The 26,879-nt window shown below is 39.0% G+C and overlaps 1 protein-coding gene across 1 annotated transcript in view; it reads right to left on the bottom strand.

The window, feature by feature from the left end:
• Positions 1 to 26,879, bottom strand: part of Zfand3 (zinc finger AN1-type containing 3) — a 201,636-nt gene that overhangs the window by 130,886 nt on the left and 43,871 nt on the right. Inside the window, exon 2 of the mRNA XM_041634762.1 lies at positions 17,730 to 17,770. Within this exon, the coding sequence (XP_041490696.1) occupies positions 17,730 to 17,770 (41 nt within the window). The remainder of the gene's footprint in view (positions 1 to 17,729; positions 17,771 to 26,879) is intronic.

Below are 26,879 nucleotides of genomic sequence, written 5' to 3'. Positions count from 1 at the left end.
ATAACATAATCCCATTCAATTACAACCATAGCTACTGTGAGTCTTGAGAGCCATTCCTAGAAATCTCATACTTTCTAAGTTCTAACTCCTACACATTCTCAGAATATTCTCTCACAGTTTCGAAATGGACAAGGGTACCAAAATGTTGAACGACCATATCTGCTATTCTAACATGTATTTATCAGACATTGGGAGATATGTTAACAAAAAACTCATCAGTTACTTCTGAGGGTTCTCACAGAGAGGCAAATAAAGATGCTGAATAGCCAACAAAATAGAAAGACGAGTTTGTCAAGCTTCTGTACTAAAATCCAGCTTTAAGGGGCCCTTTGTGTGCAGCTGGACAGAAGCCTTGGTCACTACAAATAAACAAAAATAGATACTGCACCCAATGAGACATGTCAGACTGCTAAAGGTTTTGTTCTTTGTTTGGAGGGGTGTCAAAGTGAGCTACTTCACAGGAAGTAAAAATGTATATCAATACACTAGTTGCCTTTGTTCTTTTATCTTTTTTCTTTATCTCATATGTGCCACCCAAAAAAAGAATAATTGGGAAAAGCAATAAAAGCCAAAAGAATTAAATTAAAATGAAATATGAAACACCCTTGTTTTGCTCCGAAGCCTGTGAGAGAGCAAAGGCAAGCCCTGCTGCTTAAGAAAAAACTGAGTGAGCTTCTCAAGTCTGAGACTGTTAACTCTTAGAACACGAGTGTTCATCATGCTACTCAGAGAGCAGTTAAATCAACAAGCATCAGAAGCAAAACTATGCCAGGCAGTGGAGGAGCACATCTTTAATTCCAGCACTTGAGAGGCAGAGGCAGGCAGATCTCAGTGAGTTCAAGGCCAGCCTGGTCTACAGAGTGAGTTCCAGGACAGCCAGGACTGTTACACAGAGAAACCGTGTCTCGAAAAGGCAAAAATACAAAGTCTCCCCCACAGGATACACAAAATAGCATTTCTTTAATTTATATAATGTGCTTATGTATATACAGTATGAGAGAGAGACAGAAAGCTATGCATTTGCTAAAGTTAAGGGCTGAAGGACTAGAAAACAAAAAAGGCTACAATAAGGTCTATTTTATGTGCTCAACAACAATGCAGTCTGATTTTATTGGGTGACATATTCATGCAACTATCCCTGGTGCTAAAGGATATCATTCAGGTCTATGAGAACAAACACATATATGTTAAAAACACAAATCACATGATCAGTCAAATAATCTGGGTAGATCATTTTAGGAATACTGGTGGGGACTGAATCAGAGTTCTGAACAAAGTGTATTTGGTCTTATTCATCACCAGGGGCTTCCATTCACTCCTATTCCAATCTTTCTAATTCTTGTTCTGAACTTTAAATCAAAGCCTCTGGTCTCCTAACTCTGGTTCTCACTGCTAAGGTACCAGGTAGCTCTTGCCATAGAATAAATAAAATTCTATCCATCAGCCGGGCGGTGGTGGCACACGCCTTTAATCCCAGCACTCGGGAGGCAGAGGCAGGCAGATCTCTGGGAGTTCGAGGCCAGCCTGGTCTACAAGAGCTAGTTCCAGGACAGGCTCCAAAACCACAGAGAAACCCTGTCTCGAAAAAAAAAAAAAAAATTCTATCCATCATGAGCACTGAGATGAGCTCTTGGTTTTAACACACTAGAGGCAGTGCACCAGACACTTAGCACACAAATGCTCCTGAACTGGCTCATTTTCTCATCATTTAAAGTCTTCAAAAACTATAAGCAGAGCCGGGCGGTGGTGGCGCACGCCTTTAATCCTAGCACTTGGGAGGCAGAGGCAGGTGGATCTCTGTGAGTTCAAGACCAGCCTGGTCTACAAGAGCTAGTTCCAGGACAGGCTCCAAAACCACAGAGAAACCCTGTCTCGAAAAACAAAAAACTAAAACAAAAAAAACAACAAAAAAAAAAACATAAGCAGAGAAAACAGAGCAAGAGTTTGGAAAATTTTATAATAATCTTACAAAATAAACTAGCATATTAATTATAGGATTTAATTATTAATTTTTTGCTCTTAAAATTCATTATACTGGGCTGGAGAGATGGCTAAGTGGTTAAGAGCATTGCCTGCTCTTCCAGGGGTCCTGAGTTCAATTCCCAGCAACCACATGGTGGCTCACAACCATCTGTAATGAGGTCTGGTGCCCTCTTCTGGCCTTCAGGCATACACGCAGAAAGAATATTGTATACATAATAAATATTTAAAAAAAAAATTCATTATACTTACATGAAAACACTGACTAATGGCAGGCTGAAACATGAAACTATCTTCACAGTAGTTATAGAACTATTATACTAAGATTTTTATAGCTTATATTGTGTTTTCAATGAAAACATTTATTGAGTACGTACCATTTTGCCAGGTGCTGTTTGTTTAATACATCAAGCCACTACTATTCTCTTTTACCAGACCGGGGGGGGGGGGGGGGGGGGGAGACGGGACGACAGCAGGGGCTAGAGCAATGCCTCAGCAGTTTAGGAGATTCAGTTCCCAAAAGCCGTATGGTAGCTCACAACCATCTTCAACATAGTCCCCAAACCAAATTCATGAACATCCCCTTCAACTCCAAACGCTGTTCCCCATACACACTACCTATCTTCTTTTTCTGTTCAGCAGCTAAAAAGCCTTAGTCACATTTACTTTTTTTTACTCTCCACATATGAATTCTAACAAAAACCCAAGGAATCTTATCCCAGGGTAATTTAGATCACCCTTGCTCCCCCTCCATTTCACTGTGATTTAGAATTTTATACTGTCTATTATATTATGTAAATCTAACTGATAACCTGCCCAGAGACAAATGAAAGAGGCATGAAAGGCTCAGAACTGCCCTCTTACCCATTAAGCTACACTGACATCTTGCAGTATATCTAAACAATGGCCTTACTCAGCTCACCACTTAAGATCCTCAATGGCTTAAAACAGCTGCTGGATCACAACAGAATTACTATTTTGGCACTTTCAACCAAAATAAATATTCCACTGATATAGCCAGCAAGCCCTTCTCATGATCCAACACTATGCATTGTGGTACAGCACCTTAAAACACCAAACATTACATTATGTCATGCTATGTTATAGTATGTTATATTATTTATGTATTTCTTCCTGGTTCCATGGGAACAAATGGCACACACAAATCACTAACATAAGGCTCAGTGTAAACTTCTACGACAGGATAAAAACCCTAAAATGAAAACGATCTTCATTTCACTTGAGATTTTTCTATTTTTCAGAACTAAAAAGTTTATTTAAGGCTGATCTGGAAGGCCTCAACCTCTAGCTAATATATTCAGAGGAACTGATTTATCTCCCCAGTGTAAACAACAAACCTGTCAAAAAATATGAAATCTGGGGGGTAAGGTGTCCATGAGGTCTCAAAGTATCTTTCTCTATTATTTCCTTACTTTCTGAGACAGTGTACCTTACTTAACCAGAACTCAGTGATTTACCTAGGCAGATATATCTTGCCAGTACGCCCCTGGGATTTGTCCATCCTCGGCATTAGCATTAGACATGCGCACTCCCCAACTTTACACTGAGCAATCTCTGCAAACGCCACAAAGCTATTTTCAGACACAAAGGGGAATGATGCCCACAGTTGCAGGAAACTGGTAAGGAGGATGAATTGTAGAGAGGAAAAAAAGAAAAAAAAAAAAAAACCAGCAAGCTCATAGTTTAAAGGGCAGAGCCCCACAGAGATGGAAGCAGCTTGAATTTGAAGAACAGAGCCCTGAAGACAAGAGAATACATGAAACCAACATGGGATCATTTTTGCTATTTTGCTGAGTACTGACAGGGCATGTGTTAGGAAAAAGCCTTAAACTTAGAAATGCTTTGAAAGAATGAGAAAGTGCAATGAATGTGAAGTGCTTGCAGGAAGAGTGCTGCTGGTTCCCACAATAAAGTTGAAACCTCAGAGTTGAATAACTGGCTCTAAAATGAGAATGGCTTAAGGGCTGCCAAACAAATCTTAAAATCAAGACCAGAAAAAAATTGTTTCCAAATAATTTTATTACATCCTGCTATAAAATTTTGGAAGCTTTATAGGGATAGACAAATATATAACACCAAACAACAAAACAATGTTGATATCAAATAAAAATAAATAAATAAATAAAAGGCTGAGGAGACAACTCAGTGAGTAAAGCCTGAAAACTTTCAGCATAGACTAGAAAGGCAGCCAGGGAGCCAAAGGCAATTCTGATACCTTCTGGGAGAGGGCAAGTCAGTTTAAGAGTGTTGTCAGCCAAGCAGCAGCAGCGCAAGCCCAAGGGGGATCTCTGTGAGTTTGAGAACTGCCCGGTCCACAGGATGAGTTCCAGGATAGCCAGGGCTACACAGAGAAACCCTGTATCGAAATTCACCCCTCCAAAAAACATGTTGTCACTGGGAAGTCGCCCAGCACTAAGTGAAGACCACACAGCTATGATAGATGCACAGAGGTCTAGACTTGATGTGACAATGGAGAAAAATAAAGAGAGAACAAAACGTCAGGTGGATCTGGGAGGAATCCCAGAAAAGGTACATATAGTCAACACCCATTATAAAAAAAAATTGTAAAAAAATCAATTTAAGACAATTTATTCCTGTTTGTTTTACTTTATAGTTACTGTAACTGGGACTGCTTTTCCATTTCTTTCTTTAACATGTTCATTATTAATATATTTTAAAGTCACTAATCATAATGAGAATTTTTTTCACTGGAACATTATAAAACTAATGTAAATTCTAACAAGATTCTGGCAAAGTCCTTGGTTTTCTCTCTATATAAAAGTATGCTATCAACAAACAGGAATAATTTTATTTCTTGCATCACTATTTAAATATATTTTAATTCCTTCCTCCGTCCAAGTATTCTACGACTTACAAGCCTCTGTCTCGGTTTTGTTCTAGATCTCAGAGGAAATGTTTCTGCTTTCTTGCATGCAGGACAGTCCTGGCTGTGACTCCGATCTATTGTGGAGGGGTGGGGGCAGCACCTCTATATCTAATTCACTAAGGATTTTTATCATGAAGGGATGTTAGATGTCACAACTGTCTTTTCTGTCCATTTTGGTGACTGGGTGGTTTTTGTCCTTCGTTGTAGTGATATGAAATGGAACTGATGAAAATCATAATGAAACTGAATAAAATCATAACAATGATTATGCTTCGCCACCCCTACATACCTGAGGTAAGACCCTTTTGGCCATGAAGCACATGCTTCAGATGGATGCACTGTCAAAGTCAGTTTACTAGTATTCTGCATACATGTTCACCAAGGATGTGAGTCTGAAGTTTTATTGTGTTGTATTCTTTTCTGTTTTAATATCAAGAGTAATGCTGGTATCAGAGCTTGTACTGGAACTAGCACTGTGTTTAGTTTTTTGGTTGAGAATAGGTTTAACTTTTTTTAGTTTGGTAGAATCAACAGCAAATTCACCTGACCCTGGGTTTTTCTTTGATAGGATGATGTTTATTACTAAGACTTGCTATTGGTTACCAGTGTGTTCAAGTTTTTTGCCTTTTTGATAGAATGTTGATAGGTTAGTCGTCTAAGAACCCTTTCTTCTTTTCCAGGCTTCTAAGGTACTGAAGTACAACTATTTGTAAGAGTTCCCATGATCAACTGTTTTCTCTGGTGTAAGTTGAAACGCTTCGTTCCATCTCTCCTTTTATGATGAGCCTCCTTTGTCTCTCTGATGGTCCAGTTAAAGATCTGTCAGTTTTGCTTACCTTTTTTTTAAGTGTATGGGGATTTATATTAGTCTCTACTGCTTTTATTCTAGTTTAATTTTTCTTCCTATTAATTATCCCATTAGCACCCAGAGGTCACACTAATTTTCCCTGTTAGCATTTAAAGTCTGGCATGCAGGTTGCTGCTGCAAGTGAAGAAGTATATGTTAAATATAAAAATACAAACAATGCATTTCAAGTAGGTAACAGAAAAGATACATGGGGACCAGAGATATATAGCTCACTGGTACTACACAGACTTAACATATGCAAGGTTCTAGATACTAACCTAAAGATCAAGTTCACAGGCCAATCTGGTGAGGGCCTCTTCCAAAATGACTCTAGCTTGTGTCAACTCACATAAAACTAGCCAGCACAGAGTCTTACTAACCCTGGCTGGCCTGGGATTCACTATGTAGGCCAGACTGATCCTGAACTCAAATCTCCCGGTCTCTGCCTGTCTCCTAAGTGCTGTATTAAAGGTCTGCACCACCACACCCAGCCTTATTTTGATTTTTTTTTAAAACTAAAAACTACAGGTGGTGTATGTGTGTGTGCGCGCGCGTGTGCGCGTGCACGCGCATGAATGCGTGCTCTGGCTATCCTGGAACTCACTTTATAAACTAGGCAAGCCACAAACTCACAAAGATCTGCCTGTTTCTGACTCCTGAGTGTTGAGATTAAATGTGTGGGCCATCACTGGCTGGCTAATATAGTTTTAATAATATATTTCATTAAAGTAATCTAATTGGATTCACAGTGAGTGAAATATATAATGGTCACCATGTGACAAGAGGCCACTACACTGTCACATCCTTTCATAGCTCCGGAGACTGGGGCAATGAGAAGATGAAGAAAGGACAGATACTCAGAAAAACTGGGATGGTATGGGCTGGGCTTTCTGAAGAAGAATCCATAGCACCCTGGAAGCTCAGTGTGTTTATTATATACAGTGGAGCAAGAGGCAGGGTTACTGCACTCATCTGAACAAGGGTACAGGTTTAGCTAATCTAGGTAGAAGCAGTCTCTGCAGGGAAGCAGTCTTCAAACCAGAAATATCAGGGGAGAAACCTATGGTGGACATTTTCTTCACATACTGCCAGAGTTCACACTTGGATGCCCCAAGATAGGCTTTTTGCAATCCCTCTGAATCTCATGGTGGAAGGGAGAGACAGGGTTCGATTTTCCCATGGGTCTGAGACTATGGGGTCTTGGTATGGCTGACCCTATGTCAAAAATACACATGCATTCAAGACTTCACTCATTAAGGCTTTCTTTATTTAATCACATAAAATGCTCAGTCAGCCATCAATTACACAGATTTTTATGGCTGTTATTTAAAAAAAAGAGAGAGAGAGAGAGAGAACTACCTTTTTACATTTCACATACCAATCCCAGTTCCCACTCCCTCCCTTCCTCTCCTCCCCATCCCACCCTCCCATCCACTCCTCGGAGAGGGCAAGGCACACTGCCCCTGGGAAAGACCAAGGATACAGATTAACCAGGGAAAAACATTAAAAGATAATTTTTGTTCTAAGTATTACTTACTTATGGAAGCGTTTTTAATTCTTTTCTACTAAGATGGTTTATTCAGTAACTATGTAACACTTCACTTGTGGACAATAAATTTTTAAAGATTTATTTTTAAATCAAGGAAAAAATAATATTAAGTACAAAACATTTTTAGTCATTTGTATTGTGGCATGTCTGTCATGTGTCTAAATGTCTAATGTCAAGATAGTAATTTATCTTGAAAACTCTTATCAAAATGATACCCCATATCTGTTAGTAAATCCCCATTCCTGCCATGATCCCCTGGCAAATACCATCTGACCTGATGTGTCTATGAATGGACTAATCTAGGTTCCTTAAGCAAGTCATACACTTGTCCTGCTGTGATTGATTCATTTCACTTAGCACAATGCCCTCCAGGTTCACACATAGGTGGCAGGACACTTTTGAAGCCTTTTATGGTGTTTACGCAGCATAAAGACAAACTCCTTGATAATGTCGTAAGGTACAAAGAGCTGAGGAATGAAGTGAGTTGACTTGAGAAAAGGAATAAACATAAACTTTTTATGCTCCCCTTGTAATGAGTTCCCCTAGCCATAACCATCAACACATAAAAACAAGTAGGAAAGGACATTTTAAAAGAGCATGTACCTCAGGGAATGGAACACTTGATCTTAAGTTGAAATACGCATCTTTAATAAAAACTTTGTTATATCTGAGAAGGAATTCTTTAAGGCACTGGTAATGTAGGACATTCAAATCAACTTTTAATTAATGTATGCGATAAAATTCAACTTAAAATGCAAACAACTCTTACCTGAAAAAAACAACCCCAGCACTCTTGAAACAGAAGCAAGAGAACCTTGTAGATTTTTTTCTCGTCCATAGAAATTTCTAACCTGATAGAATCTAAAGATATCTAGTATTATCTTAAGATTTACTAACATTAAAAATGGGGAGGTAAGACCAACTCTATCTTAAAAATAATTCCCACAAGAAAGAAAACCAACCAACTCACTTTTAAAATAATTCTTAGATATACTATAATGATGTCACAAATAGTGCTCTTGATATGCTCTAATATTTGGAAATATCAGCTTTCTTTATATCATTGAATTTTCTAAGACATTCCAAATAATGGATAAATAATGTAGCATCCTTATATTATTCTGCCTTTAAAATTATGTACTGAAAAAATTAAAATAAGAAATTACTAACATAATATGTAATTAATATATTCACATGAGGAGAAAGGAAACATGCTGAATCCATGTTTTTAAAAGATGGACCTAATCGACAACAACAAAGACGACAAAATGGCTGCTTCCAGTGTCACCCCAGCTCACTTCCAACCTTTCACTCAGAAAATGACTAGGAAGAGCACTGGTATTTTACACCTAAAACTTCTTTCTCTTGGAGTGTATGTAACCACCATTTAAATCTAAGATCGATGGGTTCACAACTCTAGACTTCCTAAAAACAGAAACAGTGCTGGGCACTCAAGATGAGTACTTAGTGGATAGATAGGCTGAGCAGACAGGAGCAACAAGCCTTGACACCTTGGGACCGGTGTTCTATTAATTACTTATGACGACTCATGAAAACAAACATGCCATGGAGTCAAAGGCACACCACTGTCACTTTACACAAAGCTGGCAAAATCAGCAACTTCTACAGATGTCCAATACTTTCAAATAAAATCATCTGCACTGGTCAGTTTAACATTGTATTAGCCTATTGCTCAGCTATTTACCAAGACAGAACAGACTTAAGCCTTCACTCAGAAAACTAGTGGGATAATTATCAATAGCTGGTGTTAACATTCAGAAATGAAGTATGGGGCACTTAATAATACTCTGTTACCATCATTCTTCAAAACATTAGTAGATGGGGCTAAAGGGATGGACTATCTTCCAGAGGTTCTGAGTTCAATTCCCAGGACCCACATGGTGGCTCACAACCATCTATAAGTACAGTCCCATGGGATCTGATGTGCAAATGTACATGCAGACAAGACACTCATATAAAGTAGATAAGTAAAAATAGCTTTTAAAAAAATCGGCAGAACCTGCAAGACTTTCATAGGACACAGCTAGAAATATGATGTCTAGTTTAAGTCCAATTAACTAGCTGCTCATTTTTTCTAGAAACCTTAATACAGTCCTATGTACTTTTTAAGTAAACTGCTCTTAGTCTCTCTTAGACGTATTCTTCTTAGTCTCTCCCTACCTAGGCTAACAAACACCAAAATGTTGAACAAACTCATTACAAAGTCTTTACTCATCTAATTTTTCTCTCGGCATTATTATTTTAACACAACTGATAATTTGATTTTTTACAAAATAATTTCTGTACAAAATAGAGAAACATATGCAACATTACTATATAACTGGGGAGTGCTAATTTCTTGAGTTTATTTGACATATCAGCTAAAAATAACTGATTTTAGAGTACATGCAAATACAATACCAAAATATGGTCTTTCTTGAGGGTAAATTGGTAAATTATTAGCCTATGATGGTCTATCCAAAAACATCAGGGCTTTTAAATACTTGATAAAATATGAAACTAAAATTCCAGTATTAAGTCATTGACACCTAATATTTGCTACTATCAGCTAAAGATAAAATAGTACCCCACAAATTCTAGGACCTTAATCGTCATAATTTCATCTATCTCTGGAGATACACTATAATCTAAAGAGTTACTAGCTTCATATGCCCCTACCCACCTAAACAGCAGCAAGCAAAGCTCAAAAACTACATCATTCATTGGTTGAATGCTTAAGGAATTTAGAGAGTTTTGCTACCATGTCTCAAATGATCACAAAGAGGAAAGGGCAGATTTGTAAAGGCAAAGCTTTAAAATTGACAAGTCACATGAGGAAAGTTACAAAATCACTCAATGGAGGTAAGTCCTTAGACTCTTTTCCCCCAAAGTACTGATCTTTCCAACAGGTATTTGTAAGTCAGAGCTAAAGTAGTATCTTTTTATTCCCAAATGAGTGTCAGTCCCACTCATGGGTACCATGTTTTATTTAAAATATATTCTTTTTCAGTAACTACTTTATTCTAATTGGCAAGGCAAAGCCAGGTCTCTAAAGCACACAGCTCGTTACATTCAGTTTGGATTACAAAAGCACCAAGATGAAACAAACTGCATCGAAATGTACAAATTAACAGCTCAGGAGTACAGGACAGGGTGGTGGAATTAGACTGTAATTTGGAACAAACTCCACAGGGAGGCTGGGAACAAATCACTAGTGTCCTTATAAACCAGACAAGGTTTCCAAATGAGCATATACACAGCCAGAGGACGGCTTTCCATAACTTAACCAAGCTGCTAAATATGGATATGAGGAAACCAATTTCTTTAACACTATTATGCACATGTGTATGAGAACAGGAATACCAACGAGGGAGTTAACATCAAAACCTACTGTCACACTGTCGAAACATGAAACTCATCTTTGCCTTCCCACTGACAACGCACCAACAAGCCCACAATTAAATCACATTTTCAAACACTTTTTAAAAATCTTTTGAGAAGCTAAACACGGAAGACTAAATTAGGAATAAAGCTTTGCTATGCAGTACAGAGAGGAAGGTTAACGAGCTAAAAGTTACACAAAAAGGCACAAGAAAGATGTTAAGAAATGAAATCTCACCACAGAAATAGAAAATGCTTTAGACAAAAACATTTCCACATCTCTCTCCTTCGCACCCCCCAACACCCTTCCCGAATTAACTAATCTGTGAAGCTTCCAGCACCCTTCCTGATTTTCCCTGGAGATCTAGAGACAAATTATAACTGAACTCACAGGAAGGAGCATGGGAAAAGCAGAAACGACATGCTAATGGACTGACATGGCTATAACCTGTTATTCAGTTCTCTCCAAATCCACTTCACCAGAGCTTTTACAATTCCATCTAATCTATCGCGAGCATGCCTAGTCACTGTATACTATGGAGATGAGGACTGGAGTTCAAATACCTAGAAAACCAACCTTCACTCTAAAATCTATTTGATCTTGGAGACGTGAGCTGCAGTTTCTTGTTCTGTAAAATGGAGCTATGAAGCAAGTAACACTGGGCTTCATAAGACAAAAGAGCTGCAGCAATCTCAGTCACCAGGACATTACTTCAGACTTTAAACCCTTCTGAAAGCAGAACTGTAACTACGCATACTCTTCATTAATCTTTTTGTCACAAAGTTATTCTTGTTCATATACAAATACCCTCCTTCTTAGAATGTTTGATCATGTACTGTTTTTAATTTTCTCTACACAGAAGTCCTCTCTTTCTATCAAACCCAAAGTCTTAAGGGTCTTTTTCTTTCTTGTATCTAATAGTGTAAGAGTAACCAAAAAAAGTTAAAGCCTACCTTTTGATATGAGTTCAAACTGTTAACAGACAGATCTACTTTAGACTCCAGGAGTCAACAAACACTGTGGACTTCCGATATAAAATTTTATAGTAGTAAAAATCAAATTTTAGTTATACTTTAGTAGCTTAAAGATAATGTCTTTTTTTAAAAACTTGATATCCCTTCTTCAGCTAAAAGATTAATTTCAAAAGGGTTATAACCAGGAAAAGTTTCCAAAACTCCACAAAGTTAACTAGATCAAGAAATGCTTTGAGTACCAATAGTTATGCGGCATCAAAGCTACAGAAGTACACAAAGAAATAAAAATCCCATGGTATTCAATACCACTCTGAGCCTATCACCAATTATTTCCCACTTTCCCATCAGATAAGAGGAATCCCAAGTACACACAGTACAGGAGACATAGCAGATCTGTCAGGCTGCTCTTCATGACTATTACATAAGAGGCTAACCATCTCCAAATCAAGTAGTTCTCAGATCTGAGAGGTCTCTGAATTTCTCTGATGAAGAAGTGTAATCTGGAGCACAAGTCCCCCTATACACCTAATTGTTTTAAAAGTAGTTACATATTCTTAAAGTGGACTAAGTGATACAATGCTCCCACCTCCGTCTCCAAAATATATCTATCTACAACTTGTGAATAGGAACCCATTTTAAGAAAAAAAAGAGGGGGTCTTTGTAGAGGTAATTAGTTAAAGATTCCCCAATAAAAATAATCCTGAATAAGGAACAGCTCTACTCCAATGTCACTTGTCCTTAGGAGACAGAAAACAGACAGCAGACAGAAAGTCCACAATAGAATGACTAAAAGTCAAGGAACATCACACTACAGGCAAAACACGGGATGATCTGCTTCTGCAGTTCTAGAAAGAACCACCCTACTGAAACCTTGAGTTAGGCTTTAGTCTCCAGAACTAAGAAACACTGTTGTATAAAGCAAATGAGGGCCAATTATTATGGAAACACTGTAACAGTAAAACAGTTAAAATGGCACAGATAATAAAAGGCAACAGTAAGAGCTCAAACAGAATAAACACTGTGCAGCATCTAGCCATGGAAAGGCTGCTGCCTACCAGGTGTGAGGTCCTGGTCTAAGCCCAGAACCATAAGAACATCTCAGGAAAGCCCATGCCATATAAGCATGAAACCCTGAGCACTCATGTGTATTAAAAAATAAACATAAATAAATAATAAAAATAAAAAGCCAGGCACAGGGGCACAAACTTGTACTCCCAGCATTGTGGAGACAAAGACAGAAGGATCCCTGAATTGGCAAATTCCAGGTACCAGTAAGAGACACTGTCAAAAACCAAGCTAGATGGCTTCTAGGAACAACACCCAAAACTGACCATAGACTTCTACACATATTACTAGCACACAGAGAGAAAAGAAAATGGATGAGGCTAATTTTTAAGAGTGAAATCTCATTATCACTTTAAGATTTAAAGGCAGATCTCTGCGAGTTAGAGGTTAGCCTGGTCTATAGAGCAAGTTCCAGGATAGTCAAGAATATACAGAGAGGGCTGGAGAGATGGTTCAGAGATTAAGAGCACTGACTGCTCTGCCTGAGGTCCTGAGTTCAATTCCCAGCAACCACATGGTGGCTCACAACCATCTGTAATGAGATCTGGTGCCCTCTTCCGGGGTGCAGGTACACATGTAGGCAGAACACTGAATACACAATAAATAAATTTAAAAAAAAAGAATATACAGAGAAACCTTATGGGGGTGGGGGGTTAAGCTGCATTTTAAATTGGTCAGCTAACAATTAGTAATTCATTAATACTTATTTTTAGTAGAAGTATTTCATGAAAATTAAAAAACTGCTTTCACTGCGAATAATCATCTCTCCCTTATTTACTCAGTTTTAGGTCAAATAAGAAAGAACATGTCTTAAATTATTCTTAAATAGGAAATAGGTCTAAATTATTGTTATTAGTTATCTGTGATAATTTCCCTTACAGGCACATGTGTTTGAACACTTGGTCTCTCATTGATAGCTTTGTTTTGAGACATTGTGGAACCTTTAAGATGCTGGGTCTAGATCGGCAGTTCAGCCTTTTTAATAAAACGACCCTTTCACAGAGGTGGCCTAGGACCACTGGAAAACACAGATATTTACGTTATGATTCACAACAGTGGCAAAATGCCAATCATGAAGTTATAACAAAAATAATTTTATGGCTGAATTAAAGGGTCTCAGAGTTAGGAAGGTTGAGAACCACTGGTCTCAATGGAGGAAGTGGGTTGCGGGGGTGGACCTGAAGACAGATGCAAACAGCTTCACACTCTTTTTTTATTTTTTTTTTTATTGAGAAAAGGAGAAAAAAAAAAAAACAAGTTTCCACCTCCTCCCAGCCTCCCATTTCCCTCCCCCTCCTCCCACCCTTCTCCCCCTCCTACCCCCCCTTCTCCCCCTTCTCCCACTCCTCTCCCCCTCCCTCTCCAGTCCAAAGAGCAGTCAGGGTTCCCTGCCCTGTGGTAAGTCCTAAGTCCTCCCCCCTCCGTCCATATCTAGGAAGGTGAACATCCAAACTGGCTAGGCTCCCACAAAGCCAGCACATTAAGTAGGACCAAAACCCCGTGCCATTGTCCTTGGCGTCTCATCAGCCCTCATTGTTCGCCATGTCAGCTTCACACTCTTATTGCCACAGTGACACAGCTACCACACTATGCCCTGTCACAGGCTTTTGACTCTCACACTGTGAGCAAAAATACATACTAATAATTAAAAACAAAATAAACCCCTTCTTTAAGTTGTCTCTGTCAGCTATTCTGTCATATCAATAAGAAACTTAGTAATAGTTACACATTCTGCTTAAAAGAAACTGCCTACTATGATTTTTCAGAGTATTCTTCTCATGGCCTATTATTTTATGAGTGCATGTCTCTGCACCACATACATACACAGTGCCCTTAGCGGCCAGAAGAAGACATCAAAACCCTGGAACTAGAATTAGACCGTTCTGAGCCACCAGGTATATGCTGGGAATCAAATGCATGACTCTCCTAGAGCAGGCAGAACTCAAGTACTGAGCAATCTCTCCAGCCCCATATGCTTGCTTCTATTTGAAACAAAACAAAACACACTTTAAAAAGAAATGTTTTGGTATCTTTTAAACTAGGTTACCAGTACTTACGAGCTATTCTTTAAGTGATTTCTATCTTTTAAATGTATTGCTCATTCATTTTGTTTGTTCTGCTTTGTTTTGTTTTGAGAGAGATTTCTCTGTGTAGTTCTGACTATCCTGAAACTTGCTACATGGCTCAGACAGGCTAACTCATAGATAACTGCAAGCCTTTGCCTTCTGAATGCTGGAATGATAGGCATTCACCACTACACCTGGCTTTTAATGAGCATTTAAAGTAACTGTAGCAAAAGTAATCTTCATGCTGTCTTGTATGCATCTCATGTCAAGAATATATTCCCTACGCTTTTCTATTTTCATAACCAAACAATACACAAATGCATTTTTAAAGTTCAATGGTGTTTTTTTTTTCTTCTTAAAGAATTCAAGTGCCGTGTGAGCAGGCAGAAGCAAGTAACAGAAGAGGGAAGAACCTGACAAATGTGAAAGCATTATTTTTCTTGAAAGCAGAGTTTCATGGACTCGAACTCAGCAGGCAGTCAAGAATGACTTCAAACTTCTGAATCTCCTGCCTCCATACCTCAGTGCTAGCATGTAGCACCATGTCCAGCTTACCTGGTTTATTAAGGATTGAGCCCAGGGCTTCATGCACACTAAACAAGCTCTATCAACTGAACCGCACCCCAGCCCTCTCCCAAAATGCTTTTTAAAACCTGTATAAAAAGGATGGACACAACAGCAGCAACAAATAACTATAACCAACAACTTGAACAAATCTAAAGAAACACGAAGGCCACAAACTGACTCTGTTGATGATTTTGTTTGATTGATTTTGGTTATTCAAAGACAGGGTTTTTTTTGTAGCTGCGGGGCCTGTCCTGGCAATCACCACATAGACCAGGCTGGCCTCGAACTCACAGAGATCCATCTATCTCTGCCTCCCGAGTGCTGGGATTAATGGCGTGCACCACCACCATCCAGTTGATGATTTTTTTTAAAAAAAACATTATATTCATCCAGGGACATGAGAGAGTTCTTCCTAAGTATTTGGTGTGAACTGCCTTATTCAAAGGTATCTGGCCTTCCCAAAGGAAGATCTCTACAAACTCCAATGGAGATCACCCTGTGAATAGAGCTACAATCTACTGCAAACTGTACCTATGTTCATCTGTCCTACTAAAGTTCTTATCATTGAAGAAATATTTCTTTGTATCTATAATTACAGCTATCAACAGAATGCAGCCCTCCACAGAACCTGGCATAATGTGATTAAAATTGAATGAAGCTCAAATTTACCAACTAAGCTTTTCTTTTAAAAACCTAAAGTGACAAACTGCTAACTCTGAACAGATGCAAATTGGTAGTTTCCCTACTCCTACAACAGGCAAAATTCCCACCTATCCTCTAGTTTAGGCACAAATGTCAAGGTTTAATGGAGATTGCAGAATGATTGTTTCTTTGCTCAGATAGCATAATGAATCCAAGATGAAAACAACAATAACAAAAAATCACTTTGATTGGATTCTTCTGAGCCCCCTTCTTGATTGGGCTTTCCCTCTGCCTATGTAACTATACTATAACAGACACACCCCAATATAAAAAGAGTTAAACATTAACAGTCTTCTAAGTAAAAAGCTTGCATCCTTAGAGTTACAACCATACACAACCACCCACCATCAAGTCTGCCTCTTCAAACCTAATAACTCCCAAAATATACACTGTTCTAGTCAACACTCACAAGCATGTCCTAAACACTCTCAGAGCATTAACTAAAAAGGACTTAGAATTATAAATTGTTCCATGTCATTTGAGATGTATGTGTATCTCCTCCTACAACTTGGGAATGTCTTTCTCAAGAACCTGAAAGCCATGTTTTTAAAATGTAATTACCAAATCTATCATCTCTCAGACTACTTTGCTCATTACCAGTCCATTTCTTCTGTCTCTATAGTACCTCTGCTTTGTCACCTGTGCCCAGTTCTTTTTTGTTTTTGTTTTTGTTTTTGTTTTTTTCGAGACAGGGTTTCTCTGTGGCTTTGGTTCCTGTCCTGGAACTAGCTCTTGTAGACCAGGCTGGCCTCAAACTCACAGAGATCCACCTGCCTCTGCCTCCCGAGTGCTGGGATTAAAGGCGTGCGCCACCACCACCCGGCCTGTGCCCAGTTCTTGAACTTTCTCTTGAAAGGTCCCTGCAACCACTATGTACTATGTACTTGAGTTCAGTTTATGCTATATCCTGTTGTCTGTTCCTATGGAGTTATCACTAAAATCTGTCCGTAACATCCTATGCAGTACCCAAGCTTTGCTTGCCTTTGACAAATTAAAAAGAAACTAAACACATCTCATCAGTAAAGAGTAAACTGAATTATAGAAGATGATTGGCTATAAACTTCTCTTTGAGAAACTAAATTGGGGATTTTAAGTTCAGGAAGGAGTCACAGTTCAAGAACGCAATCAGTATGTGAGGATTGTAAAGCCCTTGGCAAGTCCCAGTCCTGTGTTTTACAAATGATGGATCTAAAGTCCAAAAAGATGAAGTGACTTACCCAAGATGATTTCAAGGAGGAATCTGATTAGAAGGGGCTAACTCAGCATGATTCGCTTCCTGACTCCAACATGAAAATATTCTTCCTGTGGTATTCTCATTGGTAAAGCAACATTTACTATTAATCATTTAAGTCAAGATCAGAGATTAATATACAGGACCCTACTAAACCAGACACATTTTTAAAATTCCTCTGTATCCCAACAAACTGAGCAAACTGCATTTGATGCAGGTACGCATGAAATTCTATTGCATTCAGAGAGGCCAGTTCAGCAATCTTAACCAATATATGAAGTGCCCAGTGAAGAGAAGCTGCTTTCACACATAAAGAAAACAAAGCCCCATGCAAAATCCATAGAAGGGCCATATAATTTAGATAATCTTAAAATAACAAAAAAGGAAAAAATAAATTGTTGGGGGAAAAAACGAAACACAAAAAAACAAAAAACACCCAAACCCTTTTCTGCACTTACCAGCAAAGCATTTGGAACAGAGATTCATAGTCTTGCTGGACCTGGGGCAAAAAAAAAAAAAGAAAGAAAGAAAGAAAAGAAAGAAAGAAGAGCTAAAAATTCCATATCACTCTAATCAAAACAAAAAATTAAATGCAGGCAAAGAATTTACTGGCCAGACAACTGCTCTAATAAGCTAATTAATACAAGTCTGGCCAGCTATCTATCCCATCCCCAACAAAACAAAAGCAAACAAAACCAAAGTAAAATGCATGGGTTTTTATTTTTACCTTTGCATGTGCCAATGCTTTATTTTATTTGCTGTAATTAACAGCGGGGACAGCCATACGTTTAGGAGTACTGCAGGAGCCCTGGAGTCAGTTTATCTCAGAGCTCACCGCAGTCCCCTCTATAAAGAGCAGACAGGCCCATAGAGGAGTTTTAAGCTTTCCTCCAGAATCACGGGCATCTGCTTTCCCATCACTACCACTTTTATCCCCTCTTCAATCCTCTCATTCAGATCCTGGTCACACGATGACCTTGTTTAAAATTTTTCCTTCAGCTGTTCCCAATCAAATCATTTTCTCGGGTCCTTTCATCTGTTAATAATAGCTATAATTCACTGAATACTAACTTGGATGGGCATTTAACATACATTATCTTATTAATTACCCCAGACTCCCTAAGACAGGTATTACCATATTGCTTTGCTTTACTTTTTAAAAAAATTTCACATTCATGTCTATATAACCAGAAAACAATGCCACAACTGGCTACAAGTAATGAATATTAAGGAAATGTTCCCATCTCCTCCAAGATAGTCTTCAACTGAGGGGATCTTAAAAATCACAGCATACCCTTTCATCCCCATTTGACCAGCCAGCAACTTTCCCGAGATTTACATTTAGAGACTGCAGATGCTTACCTATCTGACCTACTCTCTGAGTTAACTCTAAGACCATCGTGTCGACCACCTTTTAACAACACAGCACCTGGTAGCACACAGCCAGCCAGGGACTAAATAATCAATTTAATTTATTATAATCAGATGCTACTCTCTGATGCTTACCTGAGCCATCCCGCTCCAAGCAAACTCATTCTTAGAATTTAGAATTTCCAAAGACATCCAAGATTACTCTACATTGGGCAAGTTGGCCTATTTGAAGCTTTATTCCTAAGCAACTTTCCTCTCAACAATAAGCCTTTAGCCAGAGTTGCCCTGAAAAATAGAATAAGCCAATTTTCTTCTGTCCTTTTTACTAAATTTTACAATTTATGCCTCAGATCTGGTACATACCAATCATCCCACCAAATGGGAAAAAGGAGGTTGATGCCAGAAGGAGCCACACAGTGAAATCAAGGGCAGCCTGGGCTACATAGCAAGACCTTGTCTCATAAGATCAACAACCACAATTTTAAAGTGAGGGAGGGTTGAGGGGAGCCAAAGATTATAGAACAGTAAATACATGATTCACATTTAACTCCAATATCCGCTCTTTTCACCATGAGAAACAAGGATGTCTGCTTGTCACAAAAGCTGAAGGATGCACACCAATACCAGCCTTACTAACAAGTAAGAAAAATATTCAGGGAGGAGGAGACAAAAATGCATTTTTTTCTTCAGTCTTCCTGATCTCTTTTCAGATTGTTTATTCAAAGTGCCAAATCATAGTTCTCAAAGCCCAAGAGTCTGCTGACCCCACTTACCCACCTCTATAAACAGCAACACTTCTTCCCAACTCTTCAAATCGCAATCTCATGTGAAGTTTTTACTCTCTTCTTTTCTGCTGTTTTTTGGATAACACTCAGCAAGGCCCACAGCTCCACTCGCAACTGCACTTGTTACAAACCTGTCCCACCAATGCTCCGGCACCACTGACACTTGCCTAAATTACTCTCCACTATTTCCTGCCTCTCTACAGTGATTTCTCACCCACCCCAAAAGTCAGGGTCATCTTTTAAAAAGTGGGTTATGCTTCTCTCTCCTCTCTCTCTCTCCCTCCCCCTCTCTCTCTCCCTCCCCCCCTCCCTCCTTCCAATAAGTGAATTTCCAGACATTAAACTTGGGTAGTCAAGATTGGCAGCAAGAACCTTTATCAACTAAGCCATCTTGTTGGCTCTCATTTGGTATTTAACAGGCAACCAAAACATGTAAGTAATATTAAGAGATGAATCCTTCCTAGATACCTGAACCATGAAAAACCTAAGTAGAATTTTTAATGTATTTTGTAGTGTGTGGTGACCATTATCTAAAATTCCTGTGGCTGTCAGGTTCCCACACATCTGGAGCTCTAGGGACAATGCCACCCTACTCAGGAGTCAACTGGGAAAAAGACACTATAAAAGGTTTCTTTGAAACAAGATAGGGATTTAAAGTCAGGTTAACACTGTTACTGCTTTGATAAAATTATGTTTAATGTTCTCCACTGGTTGTCCAAATACATAGCTCTTTATACAAAATTGGGGAGGGGACAAACATGTAATCAAAAACTAAAGACAGGTTATAATTCTACCTCATATGTCATCCTACTATTATATGACATGCTTGCTTGAATTTTTATGGGTAGACATGTATAACTCAGAATTTATTGCATTTAACAGTAAATAGTGTGTAGTATGCTCAAACCATACACTTTCAAATATAACAAGTATTTCATAGAGAAATCCATCAAAATTCATGTTTTCATTTTACATGTATACTTACTATTTCTGCCATTTCTCTTGCTGCTCTATAATGCGGCTTTAGGCTAGACAATGTTGTAGCCACGATTAATCCACTGCATGTTCACACTATACTCAGCTGCACTCTTAGTCTTGTATGCATTACCTTTTTCCCAGCTATTTTCTATTATAAATATTGCCACAGTGAACATTTTTAATCTCTGGTAATGAACCTGTGTCTGAATAATTTTTCTTTGAAACTGTTTCTGAAAGTTTACTAGATGATAAAGTGTGAATTTCATACATGCTGGGAAGCTGCTTTCTGAATAAATTTTACATACTTCTTTCAAATAATTCTCACCAACACTGAGTACTTTTATTTTGAAATTTTTGCTTTATAAAGAAATTATCTTGTTCAATGATGTGTTTTCCTCCTCCCCAATTTTGTATAAAGGACAATTTTAGCTATATTACTATGACATCAATATTTGAGGATATTAATTTGGGGGACATCAATTTTTCAACAAAGAAAAAAATCTCAAAATGGAGGTAAAACTGCTCTCTGGTTCTCCCAATCTTCAGTCCAGCTCCAGCCATCATCTCCACCAATACCAAAGTGGGAGCCGTGCTGCCATGACTCAGAGAAAGCCAAGCAGGTAAAGGAGTTGGACTATTGCTCATCTGAACTTTCAAATTATAGAATAGGGCTTTTTTTTTTTTTTTGATTTTTCGAGACAGGGTTTCTCCATAGCTTTTGGTTCCTGTCCTGGAACTAGCTCTTGTAGACCAGGCTGGCCTCGAACTCACAGAGATCCACCTGCCTCTGCCTCCCGAGTGCTGGGATTAAAGGCGTGTGCCACCACCGCCCGGCTAGAATAGGGCTTTTTTGATGTTCATGTTATATACATGGGAAAGGGGGGTGCACACACATGCATCTGTGTGTCTACATGTGCATGTGGATGTACCATGTACTCCCATGTACATGTGGGTGCACATGCATGGGTGTCTACCTTCCTCAACCACTCTCCCTGTATTTTACATAGGTAGAAAGGTCTATCACTGAGCCTGGTGCTTGCTGACTCAGTTAGTCTACCTAGTCTTGCCCCAAAGATTTCCTTGTCTCTGCCTCCTAAGAGCTAGGAAGGATTTCAGGCAAGCTGCCCAGATTTTACATGGTTTCTGGGGATCTAAACTCCAGTCTACAAGCTTGCATGGCTAGCACTGAGTCATCTCCCAGGTGAGAATTTTAAGAGAGCTTTTTCAACAGGCAAACTGCTTACACTGTAGAAGCATGAGGGCCTGAGTTTCACCCATAGCATCCACAGATATACAGAGGTGGTAGTAACACATCTGTAACTCCAGCACTGAGGTTGGAAGGGCAAGGGGAACCTCCAGGAACTCTAGCTTAATCAATAAGCTCTAAGTTCAGTAAGAGAACTTATCTCAAAACATAAGGTGGAGGGGATGGAAGGGACTGTTGCTCTCCGAGAGGACCTGAATTCAGTTCCTAGGACCCAAGTCCAGGATATCCAACAACATCTTCTGACCACAGGTACCAAAACATATACGAGGGACAAAACATACACACAGGCAAAACACTCATACACATAAAAATAAATAAGTCTAGGGGCTAGAGTGATGGCTCTGAGGTTAAGAGCACTTGCTACTCTTTCAAAGGTCCTGAGCTTAATTCCCAGCAACTACCTGGTGGCTCACAACCATCTATAGTAAGATTTGGTGCCCTCTTCTGGCATGCAGGAAAAAACACTGTATACATAATAAATTCTTTTAAAAAATGAGGAGGCAGCGAACGGGAGAGGAAGACATGAAGTTTTCAGCTTTAGCTCTATACATTCATGAACAGGTATGGACACCCTGAATAGAGAACAACCAACAGCTTTGGTCTTAGAGCTTGAAGAGGTGGATACAGCAACATCCACTCAAACATACCAAGCTGACTGGATACAGTGGAACCAAAGAGCAGTTGCTAGAGAGGATTCTGTAATGGTTGTGGCCATCTAACAATGAAGAAAACTTTTATTGGTGGTAGTAAAAGAAGACAGAGAAAGAATTTGAGAGACTACTTTGAAAAGAATGTCAAGACTAAAAGACAAAAAAAAAACAAAACAAAACAAAACAAAGGGTCTGTTTTCACAATATCTGATGATCATGATTCAGCTGACAAGGTTTTGTTTAAAAATATCACACTATGGACTGGAATTGAACAAGCATGTGATCAAATTGGACTCTCTGATTGTGGCTGACAATGAGGGCGGACTGAGAAGCCAACAATAATGACACCGGATTTTGATTCTACTGCATGTACTGGCTTTTTGGGAGCCTAGTCTGTTTGGAGGCACACCTCCCTAGACCTGGATGGAAGGGGGAGGGCCTTGGACTTCCCACAGGGCAGAGCACCCTGACTTCTCTTAGGACTGGAGAGCGAGGGGGAGGGGGAGTGAGGGAGGTGAGAGGGAAATGGGAGGATGGGAGGAGGTGGAAATTTTTAATAAATAAATAAATGAATCACACTAATTTTGGTGCTTGTTTTTCAAGGCAGGGTTCCTCTGTCTAGCACTGACTGTCCTGGAACTCACTCTGTAGACCTGGCTGGCCTTGATTCACCTGCCTCTACCTCCCAAGTGCTGGAACTAAAGGCGTGTGCTACCACACTTAACTTAGAAATATCACACTACTCATTACCAGGTGTAGTGTGGGATGAAAAGACCATCTCAACAAGGTGCGCAGTCCACGGAATCACAAAGAAGTCGTAGAATAGATACCTGGCAACTTTTTGAGTTATAAAAGAAACTTCAGTGGCTGAGGAAGTAAGCTGGATCGTGGTGGAAACTGTGATGATGTGAAGGTTATAGCAGAAGCAGAGAGACAGAGCAGTTAGGGCAAGGATGGAGCTGTGCTGTTGGCTGAAGTGGTACAGGGGGCCACTGTGGAGACCAGGACATGAATACCAAGGTGAAGGACAGAACATGGAGGAAGAGAAAATGTCTATAATGAAGCAGGAAATGTTGGTACAGTCATGGTACTAGTAGAAATAAGATTTTAGGAATCATAGTGGGCAACACAACCAAATTATGAACTGGGGGAGGGGTGGTTTTGGTGAAAGTCATAGTTCCTGTGGGTAGAGCACCAACAGACTTCTGAAACGACAGGAAAGGGCTCTGGTGCTTCGGGAGAGAGCATGGAGAGCTGGCAGCAAAGTTATCCCATACACAGAGCAGCTGCTGCAGCTGACAAAAACCTTCTCTGTTAAGGACTGTCACAGCAGTATGCAACTCTGCAGCTGTCTACTAATGCAGTAAAGGCTCAATCTGATGCCACACTTTACATCTTCTGTCTCTTGCAGCTTTGTCTTCTTCCTTTTGCTTTGGCTGCAGTGATTACACACTCCTGTAAACTGTGGTACTAATATCAGGATTGAAATGCTAACAAATTTTTTTTATTTTATGTGTATATGTGTTTGTATCTGTTATATGTGTGTAGATGCACTTGGAGACAGTCTGATGGAAGTGCTAGGGAACGAACTCAGGTCCTCTGGAAGAGCAGCAAACATTTCTAACCATAGAGCCATCTCTTCACCCCTACAAATTTTTAACTTTGAAAAAAAAAACCTCAAGATAATTCATTGCAGGATATTAAAATAATATTTTCTAATTAGTCTGAATACTAGAAATCTCTATTTTGTTTTATGAAGAGTGCTTCTCTTTACCCAAAATGCACATACATGGCATTGCCAAGCCCTACCCAAAACTGTCAATATAAATATAATAATAAGTAATCAAGTGGACCTATGCATTTTCCTCAGAACCTGTTCTTCCTCACACTCATCAGTAAAGGGCAAACTTAAGAATAAAACATGCCAAGCTCGCTGGGCTCTGATACTGCACATCTTTAATCTTGGAACTCTGAAGGCAGAGGTAGGTGGACCTCTGTGAGTTTAAGGGCAGCCACAGCTACACAAAGAAACTCTGTCTTGAAAAGAAAAACAAAAACAAAAAAACCAAAACCAAAACAAAACAAACAAAATAAAAACCATGCAAGCTCTTCCAATATTCTGGAAGTAACTTTTCTAGGCTAGATGTGAGTCTAAAATAAGAAATATTCTGATTCTACAAGAACTTATTTCTAGTTTTGTTTTTGTTTGGTCTGGTTTAACTTGGTTTTAGTTTCTTGAGACAAAAATCTCACTCTGTAGTCCAAGCTGACTTCAAATTTGTGGCACTCCTCCTGCCTCGGCCTCAGCAGTGCTGGCATGAACCAATAGGACTAGTGAGATTTCTTCCTTACAGAACAAACACTAATCTCCAAACAATCACAGATCTTCATTCAACCTCCTGTAACATCCGGCAGGTGAATAAGAGGATGAGAGAAAGAGAACAGAAGAATGGAGAGACGGTGTAACAAACAAACAGGTTCACTCTAAAAATAATTTCAGTTGTCTTAGACATAAGATCAAATGATTAAAGACTAGTACCATCTGGCTGCCACCTAAACCAGCACAGTCCAAATTACTACGGCAAACAGGAAGCAGCAAACAGCTCCTACTAAATTATCAGTCCAGCTCATTCCAGGCAAACAAGAAAAGGTGAGTTCAAACAGATGACATCCTAGCTGGGGATGACAGAGAGACTTTCAACTACTGACTGCCCTGCTGAAAACTGTTGGACGTCACTCAGTAATTCAGTTGATGTCTATAAAGTTTTCTTTTTAAAGGAATATTCAAAGGATATGACAAACGTGTTAATAAGGGGGATTAGTTCTAAAGTGCAGTCAATCCTGTTCATTTAAAAAACTAATTCAAATTGAACATAGCAAGACAACTAAGGAATAAACCACTACAATTCTAGAAAGATTATGCACAGCAGTCAAGAGTAAGAAAAATTACCAGTGAAATAGGTAGATTCATTTTCAAACCACCCACCCATTATGAAGCTAATATTCAAAACATTTGAAGAGCATGAACAGCAAAAGAAACCTGATAGAAAACTGGGGAAAGGACTAAATAAGATATTTCTCAAAATGACCAGCAGGCAGTGAGGCATAGAGGCATACGCCTCTATTCCCAGCAGTTGGATAGCAAGTGCTGGAGGATCTCTGTGAGTTAGAGGCCAGCCAGGTCTACATAGTAAGACCCTGCCTTAAAAATAAATGAACGAATGAATGAATGAAATGGCCAGCAAGTATATGGGAAAAAATAGTAAACACCAAGCTAATACAAATCCATTTCCTTACCCTCCTAGATGACTACTGCTGAAAAGAGACAACAATGGGAGAGAAAGTAACCCTGGACACAGTTAGTAGGATGTAATTAAGAGTCAACTGTAGAAAAACAATGGCACATGTGAGATAACACAATGTATTATCAGAACATCATGTCAAAAATTTGTTAAATTTAACCATTTCTAATAATCTAAAATTTTATTTTTAAAATCAAGAGTACCTTCAGACTGCTTCACAAATTAGCTTTAGTCTCTTGCCATTATAGGGGCTAAACGGGGTATAATTAATACATAAACACCTGTGCCTCTCAACAGCAGGATTAAATGAATTAACCATTGTAAGATAGTATATGTCTAAAGCTTCCACTTGTTACTACAATCCTCATGGGGTGGGTAAGGCACTCAAGGTGAGTCATTTGTGGAGTTTTCTTGCAAGTAAAAGGTGGAGACAGTTAAGGCTTCAGCAGATAAAGCCTGACTCCAGCAAGTGTGCTCCTACTGTACTAACTACACAGTTAGGGGACAAAGTATGTACATGTCCTATGTAAAAGTAAGTGTGTGGCTCTCAAATAAGATGACAGATGTGTCGAGGAAAAATAGAGGCTTCAGTGAAAAACACAAACATCAAATGCATTCACAGTAATGCTAAGACAGTCCATTTATATTTAGGATTCCATTTTTTTCACACATTTTTTTCAATTACCTATCAGTCTCAACCCTGAATTTGAATGAAAGACTTCTATCATGCCTTTCTTTTCCCATGCCGAGGAAAGCTAATCCGCCACAAACAAGGGCAAAGCAAATACCTCCATATTAATTACAGACATTATTGACATAACACATTCTCACTTCACAGGCTTAGATGTGACCTTCCAAGAGTCCATCCATAATTAATCAGCACTATAGTGTGCTGTTTCAGAGATGCAGAGAAAACAGGCAACTATATCAGAGCTTTAAAAAAAAAAAAAACCAAAAATGGGAAACCAGTCTGGTCTGTGAGGTTAATTAACTGGTCTATTAATTAGGAGATAACATGCAAAAATCAAAAGCAACTCCTAAAAAAGAAAATACTCTCCATACTCAAGTATGGCTACCACTGTAATTCCTCTCTGAACTTCTAAGTGTGACTGACAAAGCGGTGAGTCAAGGAGCTCTCTGTGAGAGGGTCCAGGAGATGTGGATTGTAGTTAGCATTTCTGCTTCCAAACTTAGCCCTGCCGCACTTGTTCTCTAAAGGCAACCTTTGCAGTCCAGGAAAGGTGTGAGAAGGGCT

The sequence above is a fragment of the Microtus oregoni genome, unplaced genomic scaffold, assembly GCF_018167655.1.
Source record: "Microtus oregoni isolate MIOR12 unplaced genomic scaffold, Mior012 000046F_ref0000063, whole genome shotgun sequence".
NCBI lineage: Eukaryota > Metazoa > Chordata > Mammalia > Rodentia > Cricetidae > Microtus > Microtus oregoni.
Note: the sequence above shows the minus strand (reverse complement) of the source record. Positions and strands in the feature narration are given on the sequence as shown.